General features: G+C 41.4%; 1 protein-coding gene across 3 annotated transcripts in view; it reads right to left on the bottom strand.

Annotated features, from left to right (window-relative positions):
* Clcn4 (chloride voltage-gated channel 4) overlaps positions 1–23,996 on the bottom strand; it is a 64,153-nt gene that overhangs the window by 25,664 nt on the left and 14,493 nt on the right. For 2 of the 3 annotated variants that reach the window (XM_034485164.2, XM_034485163.2), the window contains exons 3-6: positions 10,813–10,967; positions 9,066–9,165; positions 5,857–6,044; positions 2,789–2,911 (exon numbers count right to left, since the gene is read on the bottom strand). In XM_034485164.2, coding sequence (XP_034341055.1) covers positions 2,789–2,911; positions 5,857–6,044; positions 9,066–9,165; positions 10,813–10,956 — 555 coding nt within the window. In that variant the 5' untranslated portion in view covers positions 10,957–10,967. Of the gene's footprint in view, positions 1–2,788; positions 2,912–5,856; positions 6,045–9,065; positions 9,166–10,812; positions 10,985–23,996 lie in introns of all 3 variants that reach the window. The other variant, XM_076918538.1, reaches the window with a different exon arrangement.

Below are 23,996 nucleotides of genomic sequence, written 5' to 3'. Positions count from 1 at the left end.
GTATCATCTTCATCACATGTCGTTTTGTCACATAAGAAACTTGAATGTGCAACTGCCACCAATAATGATGTCTACCTTAGTTAGAGTCAGTAACAGCCATCTCTCAACAAGTAAAAGCACTTGCAACTCAAACCTAATGACCTTAATTCAATCCGCAGCACCCATGGGAAAGTGAAAGGAGAGAATTGAGTTCACATAGTTGTCTTCTGACCTCCACACATGCACAGTAGCATGTGGAGAGCCCCCGCCCGACCCCCATGTGCATAACATGCGCTTACACAAAATAATAAATAAAAAACTACGTTTAAAAGATATTCACATTGGAGAAGAAACAAAGGTTGCATCTTTCTACACTACAAGATGACCAGCAGAATCATTCATCTCTGGTTCTTGGAAAAGGGACAAGGATTGATCTAGTGTGCAATTTATTGCCGTTTTAGTATCCATAATGACCATCTTCCTGTTTGGAGAAAAGCTTGAGTAAAAACATGCTTACAAGGAGTGCAGTAAGATCATAAAATTGGGACAGTAATTATCTATCCTTTTATTTTCAGGGTCCCTTAGGCTTTGACTATCAAATAAAACAGTCAGATCTGAGATAACACTTGCTTTAAAGATGCATAATTGCCACCCATGCCATTCATTCATCAGAGAAGAATTTAAGCATAATGCAAACTTTGTGACTGCTTATGGATCATTTCACCCAGGAGAAATACAAGGTGAATTCAAAAAAGTGCCTCTAGTTGAATTGAGTTATGTAGGAAAACACAAAATGTACATGTTAATATGTTTCTAGTGTCTACCATCTCACACCTCTGCTAGGGTGCCATGGCTGCCTATACCGGATATAACCACTTTCTATTGATGTTCGATTGTACCCCACCTTACTCCTTTCAAGCTGCAATTCTTTTAAGCCTCAACTTTGCACAAGAAAACACCAAGGATTTTCAACAAGTGAAATATTTATTTCTTGCAGCATTTCTGTAGGTGGAGGACATTTAAGATGTGTGACACTGTGATACTGTTTTCAGCAGTGTCAGGTTTTACATGTTGTGACCCCACTCTGACCCATTTTTCTCATAAGCCTATGGTTTTTAGTGTGTCATTTTGCATAATACTATACGCTTTCAAAGTGTAAACTGTTCATTAGAATAGAATTGGCTATACAGGGGGAATAGAGTAGCGTGGTGGTTTGATGAAGAATGCTGCTCTCTATAACCTCCGATGTTTTGAATGATTAGTTATCAGGGAGTGGTACTACTTGGAAAGGATTGGGAGATGCAGCCTTATTGGAAAAATTATGTCACTAGAGATGGACTGTGAGGTTTCAGAAGCACAGGCCAGCCTCTCTCTCTCTCTCTCTCTCTCTCTCTCTCTCTCTCTCTCTCTCTCTCTCTCTGTGTGTGTGTGTGTGTGTGTGTCCCTCCCCCCTCTCTCTTTCCCTCTCCTGGATGTAGAACTCTCAGCTACTTCTACAATATTAGGCCTGCTTACACACCACCATGCTTCCTGCCATGAAGACAAAGGACTAAACCTCTGAAAATGTACATAAGCCTCCAATTATGTACTATGTCAAAATAAACTGCCAAAATATTCAGTAGGACAATAACAATACCTATTTTTACTTTCTTTCCTGAAACAAGCCTGTATTGTACTTCTTCAACACATCTTCCTTATAATCTCCTATCCCTGTGTGTGAACTGCCTATCCAGCAGCAGTGTGGGAAGGCACAACACAGGGGAAACTGGACTGAAGATGTAGTTAAATTAGCAGAGTGTCCCCCTAGTATTCACAAGGCTCTGGGTTCAATCCCCAGCAACACATAAACCAGGCCTGGTAGTGCACTCTTGCACACTTGCAATCCCAGCACCCGAGAAATTGAAACAGAAGGATAAGTAACTCAATGTCATCCTGGGCTACACAGGAAGTTTAAGGATAGCCTGGGATACATGAAACATTGTATCATGGAACACTATATCCAAAAATAAATGAATACAATTTTAAAAAGCAAGAGGCAAGACGGAGCCAGTGCCACCATCAGCATACAATCCTACTTTCAAACTCCCTGTTTCCATTTTCACTCAAGGGATGATGGAAATGCACTGACTAGAGTGAGCATGCAATGCATTTTATGATTTTCTGGTTACCATTTTGCCTGAGACTTTTCAGGACTCAGTTCTATTACCATCATTCAACCCAGCAGATTCTCCCAGGCTTCAAGTTTGGTTTCAGTGAATGATGGAGTCATTTTATGGATACATTGGTTACATGAAATTGCTTTTAAAAACTATTTATAAGAACCCGTATTGTCACACAGGCATATTCCCAGTGTATGTTCTAAAAGCAGAATACTTCTTTTTTAGGTCTTATTACCCTGTCACCATAAAAGCAAAATGTGGCAGAAACTTCTGAATGCCAATAATGAACTTTCCCCGTGATACTCCACAACTATTGTCTGGTTTTTCACATTACATCATAGAGTTACTACAGAAGCACATTTATGTGGTTGCTTCATGAACTCAGTTTCTTTAGGCTTTAAGAGTTTATCTTGGCTGACAAGGAAGAGGTCTAATCGTTCGAGAAGCAACAGATCAAATCTGCTGAATACAGTATTCATTGTGAAGCCACACTGCTGGGTTCAACTCACAGCTTGCCGGCTTAGAGTCTCTAGTGAAGTCACTTGACTGCTTATATTTTAGTTTCCTTAACTAAGAGAACCTATAGGGTTTATCTACTAGGCTTATTGTGGAGATTAGCATTGGTACACAGTACTTCAGTCACAGCTTACCTCAGGTATGCCAGAGCCACAGGCATATGGTGCAAACACTCGTACCAGGGAGACAGCCAGGAATGCAAACAGCAGTGCCCACAGAATGTACATTAAATAATTCAGAATATAAGCACTGGCACCCTAGAGATCAGACACAAAATGAGGAAGAAGAGATGAGCCATTAGCAAACCTGAACAGTGTACCCAACCTCACCATCTCCATCAGAGAAAGGGAAGCTGTGATAGGCTCAGAGAGGTTTATTCCAGGCCTGCAAAAACAAAAGAACCAGTTGTTGATATTACTACAGCCACTACACTACACAAAGCAGCATCAGGTGTTTTTCTGGGAGCTATTTACACAAACCTTCCAGTGGATGAAATCTCAGCAGTAATGGAAAGCAAGGATGATGCTGGGTTGTAATCACCACTTACATGGTAGTTAATAAAAGGTGTGGTGCAGAAAACTCTGCCTGTGAGACTCTGGATGATTTGTTTTGTCTTGTCTGTGGTGGGATGGTCTCTTAGCTTTCATTACAGCCACACCCAGTCTACAGTGAATAAGTGTCAGTACTGTGTTTAAGAAGGCTGCTTCTGCTTCTCTAAGTGTGGTCCACGGACCAACAACATCAGCATCACCTGGGAGCTTGGCAGAAACATAACCTGTGGGCCCCACCCTAGGGCTGCCAAATCAGATACTTCACACAGGCACACAGCCCAGTGCATTTTAACAAGCCTCTCAAAGATTCCAGCAAGTGCCAACATTTAACAGGAACTCATAGCAGAGAGCTAGCTGTTCATGCATCCTTTATAGAAAAATGTATTGGACTCTTTGCTCCAAAGTAGCTGGTGGGAGGATATTTTCCTTTCTGATACAAACATAGTCTGGGCTCTTTCTCCTTTCTCAAGGTTTCAGCTTCATTCCACCACCTGGATTATTCAAGTGAGAGCAAAGGAAGTAGAGATCACCTACCTGTCAGGCCATGACTATGGCCACATGTGTGCCTATTAAATGTAAGGACATGTTCCTGGAGACTGCAATGCAAGCACATATTTCACACACAATGAGGCGAGAAATCAGCCCAACAAATACCATTCATTCACTTAAATAAGTACTTTTTGAAGGCTAAAAATAACTTCTCACTCTTCTAAAGAGTAATTCTTCGAAACAGAGAATAAATCTTACAACCATTTGAAGATAGGCACCTCTATTTCCCCTGGAACACATACTGCAAGTAGGAGAAAAGATGGCAGCCAGCCAGTCCTATCTGCCAACACCCCTCTACCAAAGTAAAGATTTTCTTTTTGGACATAATGGAGAGCATTGAGAATGTGTGAGATCTCAAGATCTCTCTCTAGTTCTGAGATGTGAAAGAAGAGGTTTTAGTGAAATGGTAAAGTGCGTTCCAAATGTCTTCCATTTCAGCTGTGAAAGTTGTCAAAAGAAATAAAGAATAAAGGAGAGGTTCAAATAGATTACAAATATCCTCCCAGAATACTCTATCTGTAACTGTCTTACCATTACCCCAGTGTGAAGCTTGTTACCTAGCTCCCTTCAGCTCGCTTTCTGATCCATCAATGACCCTTTTCCTCTCTATTTTGAGCCAGACCCTCACTATGTTGACCAGGATGACCTCAAACTCATAGAGATCCACCTGGCTCTGCTTCTGCTTCTGCTTCTGCCTCCTGAGTGCTGGGATTTAAAGGGATGTACCACCACACCTGGCTCACTGTAGTGAGTTGTGAATTCACTTAGATGCTAAACTTTCCTTGAGCTAAGATGCTTAAGGTAAGTACTAGATTCGTGGTTAATTCATATATCCCTGTGCCTGAGACGTGCTTTTCACAGAAGCATCTTCTGATTGGGTCAGAAAAGTAATTGATGGAATATTGTCATGGAAACCACAGTAAGAAGACTCACTTCACACCCACTAGCATAATTACGATGTAAACAGATGCTAGCAAGTGCTGGAAAGAAGGTGGGCAAATCAGGATCCTTATATACTGGTCACAGGAATGCACAACAGTGCATCCAATTTGAAAAGCACCCTACCAGATCTTCAATGGTTCACTCTAGAGGTCACTTCTCACCCAGAGGTTACACCTATACCCAAGAGAAATGAAATATATATCCCTACCTTGAATACAGGTGTTCATGGTGACATCTTTCAGGTTAGCCAAAAAGAAGCAACACATGTTCATCAAATACTATCTAGCCTATCCATACAATAGAGTATCATACAACAATGAAAAGAAATGCTTATTTATACTACAACATGAAGGAACTTAGAAAATAATATGGTAAGTGATACAAAATCCGCATGGTGCATGGGCTCATTTTGCTGAACTATCTAGAAGGGAAATCTATAGAGACAGAAAGGACATTAGCAGTTGCTTGTAGCTAGCAATCAATGACTCCTGGATCAGTTCAGACAGGTTTTTTGTTTGTTTTGGGTTTTTTGTGGTTGTGATTGTTGTTTTTGGGTGGAGGAGGATTATGGATAAAAATATTCTAAAATCCTGTGATCATTACACAGTTCTGTGACTGTGACAAAAGCCACTGAATCGTGCTTTCTGTGGGAGAATCTGATGAACTATGAATTGGTTCCCTGAAAGTGTTACTTCAAAACAAATTATATCTTTTCTTCTACCTTAAAACATGAAAATCAACTCCATTTCTTTGCACAAAGAAGAAAGCATTTTAGATAAGAAAAAAGCAAATGCACCAGCTGTGATGGATCCGTGCCTCACAACTTGGGAAGCTGAAGCAAAAGAATTACTGTGAGTTACAGGCTATAGTGTGAGACCATGTCTGAAAAAAATAGAAAAGCAAGAGAGGAAGAGGGAAAGAGAAAAGTCAGATAAAGTGAAGAGGAAAGGGAGGAAATGGGCTTTATAGAATATACATATAACATTCACAAAAGTGAGCAAGAGTTTTCCAAATGAATTCTGAGCAGTGGTGGAGCTCAATGAAAGCAAGTGGTAGCACTGTTAAGTGAGAAATTATTATCTGAAGGTGAAATCATGAGTGTTCAGAAGCTGGGGATTATGATGATGCTCAGGCAGGATCCTGAATAGATAATAACATACCTCTGACTGGCTCAGAAGAAGCTCTGACCACTTCTGCCACAGAGGACACTTGTCCCTGTCCTCAAAAGTGGTCTCATTAGAGGTCCAGCAGCATTGTTCATGGCTATACCAGAATGCAGACAGACAGACCCCCTCCTTGAGGTCTGTCATCCAGTCAACTGCAAGATCGATGACTCCAGCCAAGGTACCTAGGAAAAGAATGAATCACAGAGAATGACTAAATGGAGAGAAAACAGGGTATTCTCAAAGCGGAGGACACACCCACACCCATAACATGACACTGTCACTGAATCTGACAGCTGCTTTCACTTACCTGGAAGGCACCTGAGCACTTGGTATAAACCAGGCAGTGGGCAGCCCAAGGAACCACAAAGGCCTTAGGCAAGCTATTAGGGCATACAGAAGTTCAGCATTTACTCATCTCTTTCCAAGTTTTTTAAGTTACCAATACACATCTTGAAAAATATATCTTCAGGTTAGGAGGATAGCTCAGCAATAGGACTGCTTTCTATGCAAGCATGTGGAACTTAGTTCAAATCCCAGCACCTACATAAAATGTGTACATGACCATGTGTGCCTAAATCTCCAAAGTTGAGGGAGGGAAGCAACTAGAAGATACTGGAAGTACACTGGACAGCTAACCTTGCCAAAACCAAAAACCAACCAAAGAATCAAAGACAAGTTTCAGGTGCTGTGGGAGATCCCATCTGGAGGGAATACGGTGGAAATAAACACAGATCCTTGTCTGACCTACAAATATGTGTGTACAGATGAATGCACCCACACACACATACACATAACACACACATTATACACATCACATGCACTAAACACACAAGCAAATAAAGAACTCTTTCCTTTCCGGTGGCTCGTTCTCATCAATATATAAGTCACCCCTAGACCACACTGCCCTCCAGACACTGTCCTGCATTTTCCTTTCTCTCCTCTTCCCCTTAGTCCAGTCCATTCCTTCCTTTCACTAGGAATGCAATAGAATGTCCCAAGTGCTCACTTTCCAGAACAGGTCATGCAACATACAACCAAGAAGCTGAGTATAGACCACTGTTTTTTGTGCTAGAAAAGCTTTGTCTCAGCACACCCACACTTTCACTGCATGCTGACTGTGGCTATTCTTCCTGCTACGGTGGCAGAGCTGAATTGCAGAGACAGAAACTACATAGTTCACCAAGCTGAAAACCCTTATTTGCCTGCCTTTTTATAGAAAGAAGGTTGCCCATCCTAGATTGAAGCTTGACAGCACTTGAAACTGCTGAGCACGGCATTCTTCCAAAGACATGCTCTCTCATGGCTTCTACAATAGTTAATCTTTCCTGCTTTCCTCACCATCAAATTTTCTGTCCCTCTTGATCTTTCTACTCCTCCACTCAGCTTTATAAAGCTTTATATTTCCTCAAAGCTTGTCCCTAAAATCCTTTTCTTTTATACTGTGCCTTCTTTCCTGACTGTCTTATTTGTATCCCTCTTGCTACTGAGCTCTAAAGGTACACTTAGACCCACAGAATCCTGTCTTCAATAAGAGATCGTGTGTGTGTGTGTGTGTGTGTGTGTGTGTGTGTGTGTTTCCACTAGTTTATATAGCAGGAAAAAGAGCTTTGTCATCTAGTTTTTAATACCACAATTAGTGTCAGGCCAAGCATCTGGACTTGAGTCCACTTCAAAAGACACACATAACACACAACTTCATTTATATGGGATTTTCAGAACAGACAACGGTGAAAGAAAATAGACTGACAAAGATTCAGGTTTTTCCATAGCTAAAGGGACAGATAATATTAAGGTGGAAATGATAGAATTCTTCTAAAATTAGTCATGATGATTATTGCACAACTCTATAAATGAACTAAAACCCACCTAGTTGTACACTTTAAATGGGTTAACTGTGTAATATGTGTAGTATAATTCATCAAAGCAGTTTTACACACACACACAGAGAGAGAGAGAGAGAGAGAGAGAGAGAGAGAGAGAGAGAGAGAGAGAGAGAGAGAGCTGGTTGATGAAGAGGTTCAAGGAGAGAAAGATGTGTTTTTTTAGAGAAGTGATCAAATTTCAAGTGGAAAGTGACATTTAAACAAGATCACCCCACAAAACCATCATTTTTCAAGTGTTCAGTCATATTAGTCTTCGTCCAATCAATCTCCTTTGCCTATACCCTTTGTTTTGTGAGCCATCTCTGCTTTGGTCTGTGGTGCAACCGTGCCCCCTTGTGGTCATTTCAGTTAAGTTAGTTATTTAGTGTGATTCCTCTATGAGCAGAACCCAAATAAAAGCAAGGGACCCTCATATTTTGGGTTGTGAGCCGAGCCTTTAACAGCTGAGCCATCTCTCCAGCCAATCTGAACTCCCAGGGTCTAAACCACCAGCCTGAGAGCACATATGGAGGGAGGGACCCATGACCCCAGCTAAATATTTAGGGGAGGATGGCCTTGTCAAGCGTAGGTGGGAGAGGAGATCCTTGGTCCTGTGAAGGCTGGATGATGCCTCAGTGTGGGGAAATTCAAGGGTAAGGAGATGGGAGTGGGGAGGTAGGTGGGGGCACATCCTCATAGAAGCAGGAGGAGGGGGGATGGGATAGGGGTTTCTAGGGGGTAGTGGGGAAAGGAGATAACATTTAAAATGTTAATAAAATATCCAATAAAATTCATTTAAAAAATTAAAAAAAAAAAACAAAAACAAGGGACCATCCAACCAGGAAGTTGGGCATCTGAGTCCTTCCCACCATCATAGCCATGGGAAAATCAAACTACTTTCTAGGTCTTCCTCCAATATTCATTGAAATGCAAAGAACACTGGAGGCGCCTATCTTCTTTGCTTTGGTTTGTGGTGCCACAGTTAAGATCAGGTCCTTTCTTGCCTTAGTCTTTTTTTTTTTTGTTTTGTTTTGGTTTTTTTTGTTTTGTTTTGTTTGGGTTTTTTTGTTGTTGTTGTTGTTTTTTCGAGATAGGGTTTCTCTGTGTAGTCCTGGCTGTCCTGGAACTCACTCTGTAGACCAGGCTGGCCTCGAACTCAGAAATCCGCCTGCCTCTGCCTCCCAAGTGCTGGGATTAAAGGCATGCACCACCACCACCCGGCTCTTGCCTTAGTCTTAAAGCAGTAAATACCTTGAATTGAAATGGAAGATGAATATTCTACAGCTTCACCGTCTCCCAAATGTATAGAGTTTGGGGTTGCTGGGAGCACAACACACATACCTGCCAGCAGCCCAATGAGTAGCATCACCACCCATCCTGACCACGCGTCCAGCAGGCTCTTGATGAACTCCCAAATAGACTCCTTACTTTTGCTAGTTATCTGACAATGAAGGACAGACAGTAATTGATCAGAACACAGTTTCCAGTTCGTGCTTCTTTCTCTGAAGTTGATTCACCAGGAAACAAAGAGACTGAGACGATGAATATAATGAAGCCACTAAAGTCCCAGTCACATTATGCATGCAGCAATGCAGCACAATGATCAAATGGGCTTTCTAGTTCATAGGGCTATAAGGATGCCACACACGATCAGTGTTTCCCTTCACAATGGATTTTAGATCACCTAAGAGCAAATCAGATTCAGCATGGATTTTTATGTAAGGGGCTAAACTCTTAGAGACCATTACTGCATCTTTATAACTTTATATCATGTCTCTTTCCCTCCCCATTCTGGAGCCCTACATTCCTCTGGCATCATCACCCCCACCCTTTGTTGTCTCGCTATTTCATCTCTGTCTGATGCTGACTCACACCTGCCTCCTTCTGTACCCAGAATATGTACATTGACTTTTCCAGGGCCCTGTTTCCATCCCTACTCTCTTGTTAAGTGCCAGGCTACCTTGTCAGTGTCTCAAGCTTCAGCAGACACTTGCAGGCTAAGGGTCTCTCACAATCCAAAGTGAGCCCTACCTGCATGCAGTATTCCATCACCTGCTGCAAGAAAGGCCCCACTCCATTTCCTCTGCTCATTAGCAAAAGCATCATGTTGTCTGACAAGAGCCAGCTGTTGTATGACTCCATTTGACTCTATTCTCTCCTGAAAAGCACCCCATGGCTGGACCCTGATCCTATCTCCACCTTTTTTACAGCCTTCAGTAAGAACTCCTTTCTCCTCTTGACCATGCTTACAAGATTCCTATTTTTCTCTCTGCAGCACAAACTTACAATCCTCTGTAGCCATCACCAAGCCTTCCCCAGATCCTGCTTAATCATATCTAACACAATCCCATAGCCTATTCTTTTAGGATTATCTCAATTCATCTTCTCCTGAGAATCCTTCAACAAACCCAGAACTTACCAGGATTATTTCATGCCTCTGTGACTTTAGAAAACGCCCCTACTGATATTTAGGAACCTCTCCCCTTCTGGCATCCAAACCCTTGGTCACACCCTTTCTGAAAAAGCCTTCTTTAGTCATTCCTTCTAAATAAGCCCACAGCCTTTGTTATATAATTGCATTTTGTACTATTCCAGTATACTGAATGCCAACTAGATACATATTCTCATATTCTCTCTCTCTCTCTCTCTCTCTCTCTCTCTCTCTCTCTCTCTCTCTCTCCCTCTCCCTCTCCCTCTCCCTCTCCCTCTCCCTCTCCCTCTCCCTCTCCCTCTCCCTCTCCCTCTCCCTCTCCCTCTCTCTCTCTCCAATGAAATCACCTCTACCCTCAAAAATAAAAAAATGAGGTCCCAAAAAATGACATCTTCAAACTCAAATCCCATGAAGGTGTCAAGAGCAAGATGTAGTCTAAATGTTTCTGGTCCAGGGTCCCCTTGTTGCCTTCACTGGTCATATTTCTACCCAAGGTACTTCCTATTGTAACACTCAATCTTTGTCTCTGCTTTCTCACTAGTTCTTTCCCTCTGTAGCACCAATATGCAATGTACAGCCTCAGGCTCACATCCCAACTAAAAGATGAAAGTCTTGTGGAACTATTGGTAAGGGCCCCTTAAGCTTGGTACCACCTACCTTTCTATGTCTGTCAGTGTCCCTGGACTTTTCCCTCAGCCAGTCTATTGTGTGGAAGTCTTCATATGTCCCCACATCAGGGAAGGGCTCATCAAGGAAGTCCATTAGGTTCCCAGAGGCACTCATGGCTCCTGCACTGACCATGCTAGTTACTCCTGGAAGAGAAGTCCACCTGTTAAAAATGCAAACAGGGCTCGTGTGTTGCTCAGGACAGAGTGTCTGCATAGCATGCATGAAGGCTTGGGTTCAGTCCCCATCTCCACAAAGAAACAAAGCAGGACCACAACACAGATATGGTAGCATAATCCAGGAACTCTGTACTTTATATATCCCCCCTCCTTCTCTCTCTCTCTCTCCCCACCTCTCCATCCCACAGTGTGTGTGTGTGTGTGTGTGTGTGTGTGTGTGTGTATTGTGTATTTGTGTGTGTTGGTGTGTATTTGATGAATTTTTCACATATTAGGCAAGTGGTCTACCACTGATTCCTTCTCTGTGTTTGTTTGGTTTGATACAGAGTCTCATGTAGTCTAGACTGGCCTTGAACCTATTATGTCACAAAGAATGACTGGAACTCCTGATCCTCTTATTATTTCTTCCTCTTGGGCACTAGGAAAAGCATATGATATCATTCCCTGTTTCTTTTTTTGTTTGTTTGTTTGTTTGTTTGTTTGTTTTTTGGTTTTTTGTTGTTGTTGTTGTTGTTTTGAGACAGGGTTTCTCTGTATAGCCTTGGCTGTCCTGGAACTCACTCGGTAGACCAGACTGGCCTCGAACTCAGAAATCTGCCTGCCTCTGCCTCCCAAGTGCTGGGATTAAAGGCGTGCACCACCACTGCCCGGCCCATTCCCTGTTTCTATTTTCTATTTTTCTTTTACATAACCAAAAACATTATTTCCACACCAGTATCTTTGCTATAATGTAATATGTACTCAGTTCATCCTCATTATTCTCCAGTTATCTGTTTTAAAGTCATCTTGAACACTGAATGAGAAATAACAAACAACTACCCACAAAGGAATCCTGCAAGCCCTTTCTCACAACTTCTTTTTCAACTTATCAACGTTCCATCTTTTTAAAGGCATCCTATTTGATATGCACTACTCACTCCATACACTTGAACACAGACACTTGCACCACTGCTGAGGTCTGATCAAAATTTCTCTATCAGATATATTTTCTCCACAAAGCACATCACAAACAATGTTCTAGCACATGGGAAGATGGCAAGCACTACAGTACAGTATTTCAAGGACACCTTAAACCACAAAATTACCAACTAAAGGAGCATGGGTTTGGGGGGTTGTTTTAAATGTGAAACATAATAAAACAGAAAAAAGTCACTTGTTCTCAGTATGACTATGGAAACACAAAAGTAGGTTATTGTCACTGACCACAGCTGACAGATATGCTTCTGGTGACTTAAACTTTTCACCATGCTACACAATTACCAAGACAGTGAGTAACCTTTAAAGCACCACTGCTGACTTGGTGCTATAGTTTGGTTCTTAAATGTCCTTTAAAAGTCCTTGGATTGCATACTTTATCCTCAAGGTAGTGCTTTTGGAAGGTATTGAAATCCTGAAGCAGTGGCACTGAGAGGAAGGATGGGGAGTAGGGTCCTTAAGTGATAAGGTATGTGCCCCCAAAAAAGAGTTTGGGGACCCAAGCTCCTTCCCTTCACTCTTCTCTCATGTATTGGCCATGAAGAGTCTGTTCCACCACAAAATTGTGCCATGACATACACTGTCAGCAGAATCCCAAAGCAAGGTGGCTAACTGATCACAGATTCAAAATCTTGAAAACCAGCAACTCAGTGAGCCTTTCTTCTTTTTAAGTTGACTACATCAGACATTTTGTTAATGTGGGCTAAACTGAAGTGGACAGACACATGATGGCAAATTTCAGTGTATAGGTAAATTTGCAAATACAATTCACAAATAAGTATGAGTTAGTTTCTTTCCATGTTCTACAGAAGAACAGACTCAGACTGGCAAATAATAGTAACCAAAATCATTATTTCTCCCCATAGACAAAAGAGGTAATCAGCCTCTGTGATTGTCATCAGAGGCAATGTGTAACAGAGCAGACTTTTATTCACTTCACACAAGACAAGGCAATCAGTAGGTGGCAGCAGCACTCTTCAACAGGCAGGCCAGCCTGGATATCAACAACACCTCAGAACAGAACCGTGACAGTTCCCTGGGCAAGGAGCTCTGGGACCAAATACCCATTTTAAGTCTTTCTTAAAACACAGTTAAATCAGGTTCTGCTACCTGGACAGCAAAAGACTTGAATGACTTAGATAACAATTCCATTTCAACTGTTCAGGCTGCCCTGGCCTGGAATCTAGTCAATCATAAACCCCCAGTGTTCTGCCACCCTCGGAACCTCATTTGCAGCTCACATAGGAACCAATTTGAGGCACAGAAGATTTTTGTAGCAGGACTTGTACAAAGATAAGAGACTGGAATATGCACCAAATAAAAATTACTTTGGCAAAAAAAATATGGAAAGTTGAATTACAGGATGAAGGCCACAGAGTCTTGGAATCAACAGTTAAAATATTGAAGGTGGTTATAAAAATTTTTGGTGAAGTCCTCTCTCATTGCTTTATATATTAACGTATCTAGAGGACTCAAACATATCCTGATAAAACTGCACTTTAATCAACTAGAAAAGTCACTATGAACAAATGAGGTAGCCACCTTACAAGCAATAAAATGGTCACAGTGATTGATTTATTGACCATCTGCACAACTCAGCTGCTTTAAAGCTTTCTCAAAGTCTGAGTTCTGAGCTGTGCCAAGTTGAAAACTACACCCGCTGATGAGTACCCAGGGAAGAATCATATTGCATAAGTCAGTAGCAACCAATAACATAAACCAATAATATAAGGGAAGGAATAAAATTAGAAAGCAGGGGTAGCATTCTAATTTTTACAAAAACAAGATGGTCATAATCTCTTATTATATCTCTGATGAGGAAAAATAAGATGACAGTCTATAAATGCACAATACAGATGTTTCATCAGAAAATAAAAACAAAACAAACAAATGAAAGACCTCAGCTGCTGAAAAGAGATTTGACCTGCTGTGAAAGAAAAGTCAGTGCTGGACAGAGTGGCTGGTGCTTTGAATCCCAGAACTTGGAATGTGAGGTAGGAAGACTGCCCTTAGTTCAAGATCAGACTGAGCTACAGACTGAGACATATCTCAAAGCGTGTGGGGGTGGTGACTGCCTGAAATTTAACCAAGTATCTACAGCAGCAGCTACTCCAGGTTACAGTGCTTGAATGAGAAAAAATACCACTCCAACGAACAAATCCATCAGCAGTTTCTCATTTGGGAGAGAGGTGGGGATGTGTTCCTGTGTACAGGTACATGTCACGGGGCAACCCCAGGTGTTTTCTTCTTTGCTTTCCACATGTTTGAGAAAGTGTCTATTATTTACCACTTTGTATACAAGTCTAGCTGACTCACCAGATTCCAAGGATTCCCCTGTCTCAGTCTTATCTCTTCACAGGATTTCTGGAATTGTACATAATGTGTTACCACATACAGATTTACATGGGTTCTGAGGATCTGAACTCAAGTCATATGATCACATGACAAGAGCTTTAACCACTGAGCCATCTCCACAGCCCATCCCTCTGTAGACATTACTGGAGCTTGGCAGGTATGACCACTAGACCTAGAATTAGTAGAGCAAAGTAAACATGTTCTAATCAACTGAGTTCAAACTGTTTCTCAGGGACCCCAAAAAGAGTTTCTGATGTCTCTCTGATGAGATTGTAGTTAAAAGACAAAAAGAGAGGGTCAGGAAGAGTGTAAACAAAGACAACATGGGTGAGAAAAATGAAAGAAACTCTTTTGGGATCCAGTGGGAAAGCACAAATGGAGGAGTAGCTTGAGTTCAGGTAGGGGAGCAACAAGAAGAAAGTATGTGGCTTGGACCTGAGAAATGAACTGATCATCTCTGTGAGCTCAGTATGGCAAACGTCAAAGGAAACCTGAACACATGGTTATTTGTACCTGAGAAGGGCTCATTGTGTCTTTCACTTATTTTTATTCCTTCTCCACAACAGGTACATTTTTGTCCCACAGATGATAGCTTTTCTTATGACCTAGAGGACATTATTTCAAAGGACAGCCTCCTACAGTCTGAACCCAAGATTCCTTGCTGACCTGAGTCACGTAAATCAAGTCTCTGCAAACTGCACCTTACAGAAAAATTCAGGCCATCTAGTTTTGTAAATAAACCTTTATCAGCATAGAGTCATGCTCACATTCTCCAGTGTAGAGTCTGGAAAATGAAGACTAGTGAAGTCAGCTCTGCAGATAGAAAAAGCAATTCCAGTGGTGAAGAGGATTGAAGCAGCAATGGATGGCAACGCCCAGCAAAGATAAGATGGAATAGAATTTTCCCTAGCTCATCCTGGTTGTATTCTGCCTGAGAAGATAACATCTTTCCTATGCAACCATTATTTACCTACAAAGGGACTTTAGAAAACATACAGGACACCTAGATCTTTTTATCTAATCCTTACAGCAAGAAAATATCTGTAAGAAAGTCTCAGCATGAAGCTCCCAAGAGGCCAGGATCAAAGTCTTCAACAACAGCCGATAACAGACCCCTTCCCATAAACGCAATTCACCAGAGCCCAACAAAGACAAGCATGTGTTAGCAGTGATAGCATCAATGATACCATTTAGGACTTTGATGTTGAAAGCTATTCTGAATGGGTCGGCTCACCCTCAGAACAGGGATCTGTATCATTTAAAGGAAACCTAGACAGCGCATAGTTGGGTGTTGGTAAAGATGTAATGGATTCGAGAGATGAAAGAAAGCAGGAAATCACTTGGATAAAGATCAACAAGGATGATCAAGGCCCCTACTAAGTATAAAAAACATACCACCCTGAACTAAATGGTGGCTCTCAGCATATCTATCCCCAAATGCTATCCCTTTGAATGTGCTACTCCTCTCCTTTGAATAGCTTATCCTCTGCCTGGAAAGTTCTGGTTTAGTCTATAGAGGGGTTTTTTTTTCTGCATCTTCTCTTCTATAAAGATTGCATTAGTTTCCCCAGAGAGAGAGCTGGGGCACCCTGATTAGCCATTTCAAAGACTTCCTTATCAAAACTCCTAAGAATACCAAAGCAATCACTAACTTCACATTTTACTGTGATCTTCTGTAGTATGAAAGACCTACTCATTGTCACCTCTCTGGCTGGGCCTGGAGTGCAGTCAGTGTTCAATAACATTCCCTGAATTAATTAAACCATTGGGGCAACAAAACCCATTGGACTTTTTGGAACCACCTTAAATAGCAAAGAAGCCTTAATGTTATCCTAAATAAAAATGAGAGAGAAAGAGAGAAGGGAGAGAAAAAATAAGTGTGAGTGGGCGATACACAGACAAAGGATGTGCAAGCAAATTAGCAAGTTTGCCACTAGTTACTGTGTGGTCCAGGGTCATCTAGACCAATATCCTTAGGGGCATGTTCAACATGATTTTGAGGGTATGAGGCATTCATGTCAAAATGTCAGAAGCCACCAGTATCACTCCAACGAAAACTTTGACTGTGCCTACTGCCAACAGGAGAAGACCCAGTCATACAAATTATAGACAAAAATTAACCTCCAAAACTCTAGTCCAGCCCTCATTTGACTTAATCCTGCAGCACCTGCATATGCAACGAAGTTCCTCAGCTGTTTTCAGTTGAGCACTTTTCTTTTGGCCTGGAAAAACTAAGTTTGGAGGCAGGAGAAATGAAGTTTGACCCCCAGCATGTGCTCTCCCATAAGGTCCTGCCCAGGCTTTCAGCTCTGTGCCAGTTTCTTCACATCCCTTAGGTAGAGAAACAAGACTTACCCCTTATATACATGTGAGAATAAAGTAAAGCATTATTAATAAATCACTCACAACCAGCATAGTGATAGTACTTTTTTTAAACTCTAAAGCCCTGTATGATGTACTTCTTTTGAGAAGTACTTGTGGGAGATGAAATAGGCCACTGGCCTCTTCACTCTGAAGGTTAGAGTTTGAAAAGACCCCAACAATGCCCCAAGTCTTCAAGTCCCTGGCTGATTTTGCTTCCAGCCTGCTGTGTGATTATGAAAAAAAAGGCTTCCTGATTTCCATGAACATTAGTTTTCTCATCCATTAAAAATGTGTGGTGTGAGATTCTTTTCAGATCTGGAATTCAGTGACTCTGTGGTTTTAAAACTGTGCTCAGCAGATTGAACACATGTTATTGGTCAGAACGGGCTTAAAAGTCACTCTTTCTTGGAGTACTGCATCAGTCTTTAGGACACTCTGGTCTATATTCATTTTTCCAGGAGAAAGCAGAATTTGTCTGGACTTAAGGGCCCAGACTTCCCAGGGTTGACCACTGGAAGCATCATGCAAGCTCAAAGTCAAGGAAGTGGTGATGCTAGGACAGGTAAGCAGTCCCATGGGCTTTGCACAATTCTTTCGAACACATTCATTTCTAGAAGCCAGAAAGTGAAGATTGGACAGGACTCAATAAATTGGACCCCTAATGTTTCTGGGCCTGTCTGTGACCTTGAGGATCTGAGGCCAGCAGAAGACCACTATGATCAAGAAAACATGCCACTAACTTGCTCAGAGAATGCAAGAAAACTAGAGGTGGTTAACTTGGACTACTGTATAATCTAACATGAATGGCAGGGAGGTGAGTATGGGGTAAGGGAAGCTGGGAGCAGCTGGACTCCAACTGGATTGGGTGAGAGAGGTAGAAGGAAACTTTGACCTCTGACTAGGAATGCAGGAAAGTAGTTCAAGGAGCACAGCTTCAGGCTGAGTGGGCCATGTTCTTCAGTCCCAAACAGCTAGGTTTAGTATAAAATCTGTCCCTTTTCCTTCTGATACTACTAAAAGAGACTAGGAAGAAAGCTCAGTAAAGTGACTGCCATGCAAGTATGAGAACCTCAGAACCCATGAAAAAAACAAGATGGGTAACACACTTGTGATCTCAGTGTTGGGGAGGAAGGAACTAGTGTCACTGTTACTATAACCAAAAAAAAAAAAAAAAATATGAGCTCTGTAGGTTACTTACAGTTCATTTCAAAACATGACGGCTTACATAGAAACGAGTGCCCCCTTTTACCAATGCTAGCACTGGGATTTGACTAAACATAAACAGTTCTCACTAGAGATTGCTCAGGAGGCTACAGTCAGGATGGCTTGGAGTCATTTGAAGGCTTGCTCATTCCCATCTCTGCCTGGCTTGGAGGCCCTCAACAAATGAGGATGAGAAGTGCTGAGGTTCCACATGGCACCACCATGTGGCCTCTCCAAGGTGACTGTGTCCTGAGAGAGACTAGGCAGAGCCTGTGTCATTTCACCTCACCTAGCCTCAGAAGGCAGTGGCCTTCTTGTCACATACTGTGGCTGTTGCAAAAGCACACCAGGGTCAAATGGAAAGAAAATAGATCACGGTCCTGCTGCGGGGAATGCTGGGTCTCTAGAAAACCACCTAGAATCCAGAAATAGTGTTGTGGCCATTTTAGAAAAAAACTGATCACTCAAGTCACAAAAGTTCTTCACAAATGCAGAAAGATAATCTAGGAGAAAATAAGGATTACTTGTGATCATCTTAGATTGAAAATCACTATTATATGTTGCTATATTTTTCTTAAGTATAGTTTTAAACACATGGATGGCTGGTACTATATAGTTCAGTGGCAGAGCACTTGCTAACATGCTTGGAGTTTTAAGTTCAAACATCAAAGTACTACTTCGCTCTTGCGACAGGATCTCATACAGCCCAAGCCAGTCTCCAACTTTAGCTGAAAATGCCATTGAACATGTGATGCCCCTGCCTCCACCTCCCCGGCACTAGGATAGCATGTGTGCACTACCAGTTTACATGGTACTAGGGATAGAATTCAGGGTTTGATGCATGCTAAACAAGCATTGTACTGAGTTCCCGTCCCCGTCCCCAGCCCAAGTTAAAGTTTTAATACACGCTTACCTCTATACTTCAAGATTTCTTCCTAAAAGGTAGCACTATTAGGACCATAGAACAGTGCTGCCTGAGTTCCAACTCAACTGGGGCACTTCCCAGTGGTATGATTGTAAGCAAGTTGCTGAGCCATACCTGGCCTCAGTCTTCCCATCTATGAAACAGAGATTGTAGCAGCACTTGCCTCAAGGTATTGTTATGACTGCATCAAGTCTGTGGCTGACAGATAGCACCACCAAATGAGTCCCAGACTTCATTTCAGATTGAGGAAGCTGGGGTGATTCAATGATGCTTTTCAAGGGGCCTCCTTTGGTTGCCGTTACCAAGGATCAGTGAGGTCACTAAAATAGGAATCTATGGCAGACATTTCAAATCTTTTTCCTAAAAATACCATTAGAGTATTTGCGTTTATTAGAGACTGGTTTCTCTCCAATCTGAATGTCCTCTACTCAAAGTAGACAAACCACTGAGAGATTTACGCGAATTCACGAGCTAGCTATGTGACCTCCTGTGACCTGCCCAAACATATGACGCAGAGATTGAAAGTTAATACCTACTCCTTTCACCCTCTCATGGACAAGCAAACATTTATTCATTAATCAGAACAATTCGTCTGTGCCACAGCTAATGTTTAGGCCTTTGTGACTTTCCAGAAATTTCAGAGCTATCTTCACTGCCATTTGGATTTAGTTAATAGTACAGGGAAGAAAATCCTAAAATACATATACTTTGACGGCAGCAAAATTCAAATGGAGATAATCTGTGTGATTGTCTCAAATCTTCAAAAGTAACCACCATTGTCTTTATCACCTAAAAGTGAGGGCTGAGTAGTATAACACAAAAGAGACTGATAACCATTTATAAAAAGATACCTATAATGGGTGGTGGTGGTGCATGCCTTTAATCCCAGCATTTAGGAGGCAGAGGCACATAGATGGATCTCAGAGTTCAAAGTCAGCCTGGTCTACAGAAAGAGTTCCAGGACAGCCAGGAATACACAAAGAAACCCTGTCTCGAAAAACCAAAAACAAGCAAGCAAGCAAGCAAATAAATAAACAAACAAACAAAAACAAAAGGATACCTACAATTGGGTATAGCAGCATATGATTGTAATTTTAGCATTGAGAGGCTAAGGCAGAAGGACTGCTGCAAGTTCAAGGGCATCCTGGGCTACATAGCAAGCTCCAGAATAACTAGCCTTATTTAGAGCAAGAATGTCTCAAAAGAGAAGAGAGGGAGGGAGGAAAAGAGGTAGGGTTGGAGGAGAAAAGAAAGGAAATTAAAAGAAAAGAAAAAGAATCTATACAGGTAAATAATGGGGCCTTGCAGCAACCTGCAAGAAGCTAACAATACTTGCTCACAAGCAGCAATGCATAGCAGCACCTAACTGTCAGCGTCTCACTGCTTTCCCTTCAGATTAAAGAAAATCAGAGGTCAAGAAAGTGGGAACCAATCACAGGAAAAGTCCAAGGAAGTCAGCTATTTTGCTAAGACATTTTAATTTGCCTTATTTTTCTGATAAATAAAATTTGAGTGGTCCCTTTTAACTAAAGTCTAGAAGCTGCTTTGCACTACTCTATCTGCCTGGACCCAAGGGATGAATCTGGATAGCCTAGTGGAAGAGCTAGTCCTTTCAGCTTATCTGTGTTGATGAGGTAGGTGGCTGTCACTTTAAGACTTCTGTATTCTGACCTATATAAACTCAAAGGGGGCTATGAAACAATAATCTGTTTTAAACATAGTTTATACGTAATTGAAATACTATAAAGTTCAAATTTATACTTGAGTACATTCCCAGACTTGTACAATCATCATCATTACTCAATCTCCTCTAAATGTAACCTCACAGCTATTAGCAGTTGTTTCTCTCTTTAGTCCCCTACTTTCTGTCCATGAATCTGCGTATTCTACAATATTTCACCTAAATGGAATCATCTGATAGTGGCCTTTTGTGGCTAGTTCTTTTCACCTAACACAACACCCTCAAGATCCAGCTACAGAAGATCACATATTAGCATTTAATTCCTTTTTATTTCTAAATGATACTCCACTGTGGCACGGTATCACATTTGGTTTCTCTATATCTCTTGACAAAAGATTTGGATGGTTTCTACTTTGAGATTGTTATGGATAATGGTATTATAAACATGGCATAACCTCTTTGTGTGCATGTTTTCATGTCTCTTGCATACATGTTTAAGAGTGAAGTTGCTAGGACAGAATGGAACTTTATATTTAACATTCTGAGGAGTTGCCACACTGAAGTCTCTCCCTCCACGTTTGCTTTTTTTTTTTTTCTTTTCTTTCCAGTGTTGGTATATCGATCTGGGGCCCCATGTCTAAGCATGTGCTCTACCACTAAACTACACCCTAAGCCTTGAAATCACTTCCTGTTGAAGTAAATATCTATTTACAAAAATAGAAAAGCCAGGGTTGTGAAGATGGCTTAGTCAGCAAAGTGCTTGCTGTGCACAAAGTACCTGAATTTAGTCCCTAGAGCCCACCTAAAGAAAGGAAAAAGCAGAACGCAACAATATACTTGTAACCCCAGCACTGGGGAGACAGACAAGGGAGAATCTCTGGGGCTCACTGTCTAGCCTCTCTAGCTGAATTGGTGAGCTCAAGGTTCAGTGAGAAACCCTGTCTCCAAAACCAATGTGGATAGCAACTGAGGAAAATAGCCGACATCAACCTCTGGTCCCCACACGTGTAAGCACAAATAAATAAATAAAATACAAAATTATGAGGGGACAACTTAAAAATCAGCTCACCTGCCATCTCACAAAGTTAACCAGCGCTGAAGAAACAGCATGTCCCTAGCCCCTAGAAGCCTCCTATTGTACCCCAGTCCTTAACTCCTGCTTAAGTTACGTCTACACCATATACTACTGCTGCTTATCTTCCAGATTTTACTAATTTCCAATTTCTTGTATTATTAATTGTGCACTAACGTCTATCTACATTGTTAAACATAATTACTATGTGTTCAACTTCTCTGACTTATAACCAGGGGTCCAATGTTTTTGGTTCAGGGCCAGAGTGTAAATGTTTGAAACTTTGTGAGCCATGTGGTTGATGTTAGGTTTATTTGACTCTTGTTATCATTCAAAAGTAGCAAAAGACCAGACACATGTTCACAGCTATGGCTCTGGTTCAATAAAAGCGTATTTATGGTCAGTGAAATTCAAATTTCACGTAATCTTCATGTGTTACAAAATATTTGGGGGGTGGGCCTCAACAATATAGAAATGTAAAAATCGTTTGAGTTCAACAATAGTAAAATACAGAAGCCACACAAAAGCAGGTGGCAAGCTGAGTTCGCCCCATGAGACAATATACTTTGCCAGCTCCTACTCTGCTATCTGACTGTAGAACTAAGTTCCAATGCATTGTCCCATTCCACCATGGGCAGGTATTTGTTGTGATCCACTAGGTCTAATTCAAATTTAAGCAGCCTCAGTCGTACCTCATAGGGTCATTTAAGGGAATGGGGTCCCAGAAATATCAATAAAGGACATTACTAACATTTGAACCTTGACACTTTGAGATGATAAAAGGCAGTTCTTAATGCATATGCACACACACACACACACACACACACACACACACACCCTAAGGTTTCTATGAGAATCTTCAACCAGAAGGATTTTCACCAACTAATTAATTCTTCCAATTTCCAGTTGCTCTGGCTCATGAATAAAATATCATGGCTGTATTTCTCTAATAAAATATTCAAGGTCAGAGTTAAAGGTAACCTCTAGTGAACATCATAGGACTCAATAGGAATTCTAGAAGTATACAGCTGGAAGAGAGGAACTGAGAATATTACGTTCTGAGACAGGCCTAGATCAGGTGACATCTAAAAATAAGCATCCCTCCTCCACAGGAAAAAAAAACCTTTCATTTCTTACAGATGTTCTAGCCAATCTCAATGACTAATCCACAAGCAGCCTTTTAAAACATCTTGTAGCCTACATGGGTTACATAAGGTGCTCAACTTAGGAATTGGTACAGCCTCTGGGCTCACACATGGTTTCATCACTTATGGCCACCAGAGGGAGCCTCTCCGCGTTTGCTGCTTCAGCACCTACTGATCTGGCAACTGTGAAAACTGGTTTCTGTCTTCTTTAACGTATAACTCTACCCAGCCTCATTGCAGGATTCTCTGCTAAGCTTGTAGGTCACCAGAGGTCCCAAACTAAAGAGCCCATGATATGAACTAAGCCCTAAGGAACAGGAATCAATGTAATTGCCTTTCCAACTCATGGTAGTTTCTCTGTTCCCTTCTGTAGCGTCTCTTCAAATCTGCTCTGACTCAAACATATCCCTAAATATACTTGCAAAATAGATGACTGCTGAATGCAGAATGGTGAGCCAAACAAGTCAGACACATCAGAATACACACTATGTGATTCCATTTATGGTATATTCAGAAACAGGCAGAAGTAGGCTATGATTCACCAGAATAAACAATTCACTAGTAATTCTGCAGAGAAAAGCAAAGACACAACAAAATAAAAGTCACTAGACTGGTCTAGGAGATGATGGTCAATATTTAGTCATTGAAGTCAATATGTTATGTCCTGATCAGGGTGACTGGGGGTGTTTGAGAGCTGCTCTTAAACTAGGGAGTCAGAGTGTGAGCATCATCAGCCCATTAAGTTTTAAATAGGCAAGCCAAGTTCTCATTGTCTACTTTGTTGTTTTGTGAAAGGAGTTTTGGGAGCTCTGTGAATGAGGATGGCCCAGGTTGCATTTACTCAAAGCTGGAGTGCACTCAGCATAACAAAAAGCTTAAACACTGCCAACCACTACAAAGTAATTTCTGGCTTCACATTGTCCAACAGAACACTGTACTTCTTTTGTTTCTTTGTTTGTTTGCTTTGTTTTCTGTTATTCCATACCCCAGACTGCATAAAATCGCAGCAATCCTACTGCTTCATCCTCTTGAGTGCAGATGGTACAGACATGCACCACCATTAAGCACTTAATGTTCCTAACCTGCTTGAGTGGATGGAGACAAAAATTAATTTTTCCACAGATGTTTTCAAGGCAGCAGCTGATATTGCTCTAACTTTCTGCTCATTGTGCTCAGATTTGAAAGATTAAAAATGGAAACTTAAAAGCATTGAAGGGGCCAGGTGGTGGGTGGCTCACTCCCAGCACTTGGGGGACAGAGGCTGGTGGATCTCTAT

This window comes from Arvicanthis niloticus, chromosome X, assembly GCF_011762505.2.
Source record: "Arvicanthis niloticus isolate mArvNil1 chromosome X, mArvNil1.pat.X, whole genome shotgun sequence".
In the NCBI taxonomy this organism is placed as follows: Eukaryota; Metazoa; Chordata; class Mammalia; order Rodentia; family Muridae; genus Arvicanthis; species Arvicanthis niloticus.
This window is presented reverse-complemented; position numbering and strand designations above follow the sequence as displayed.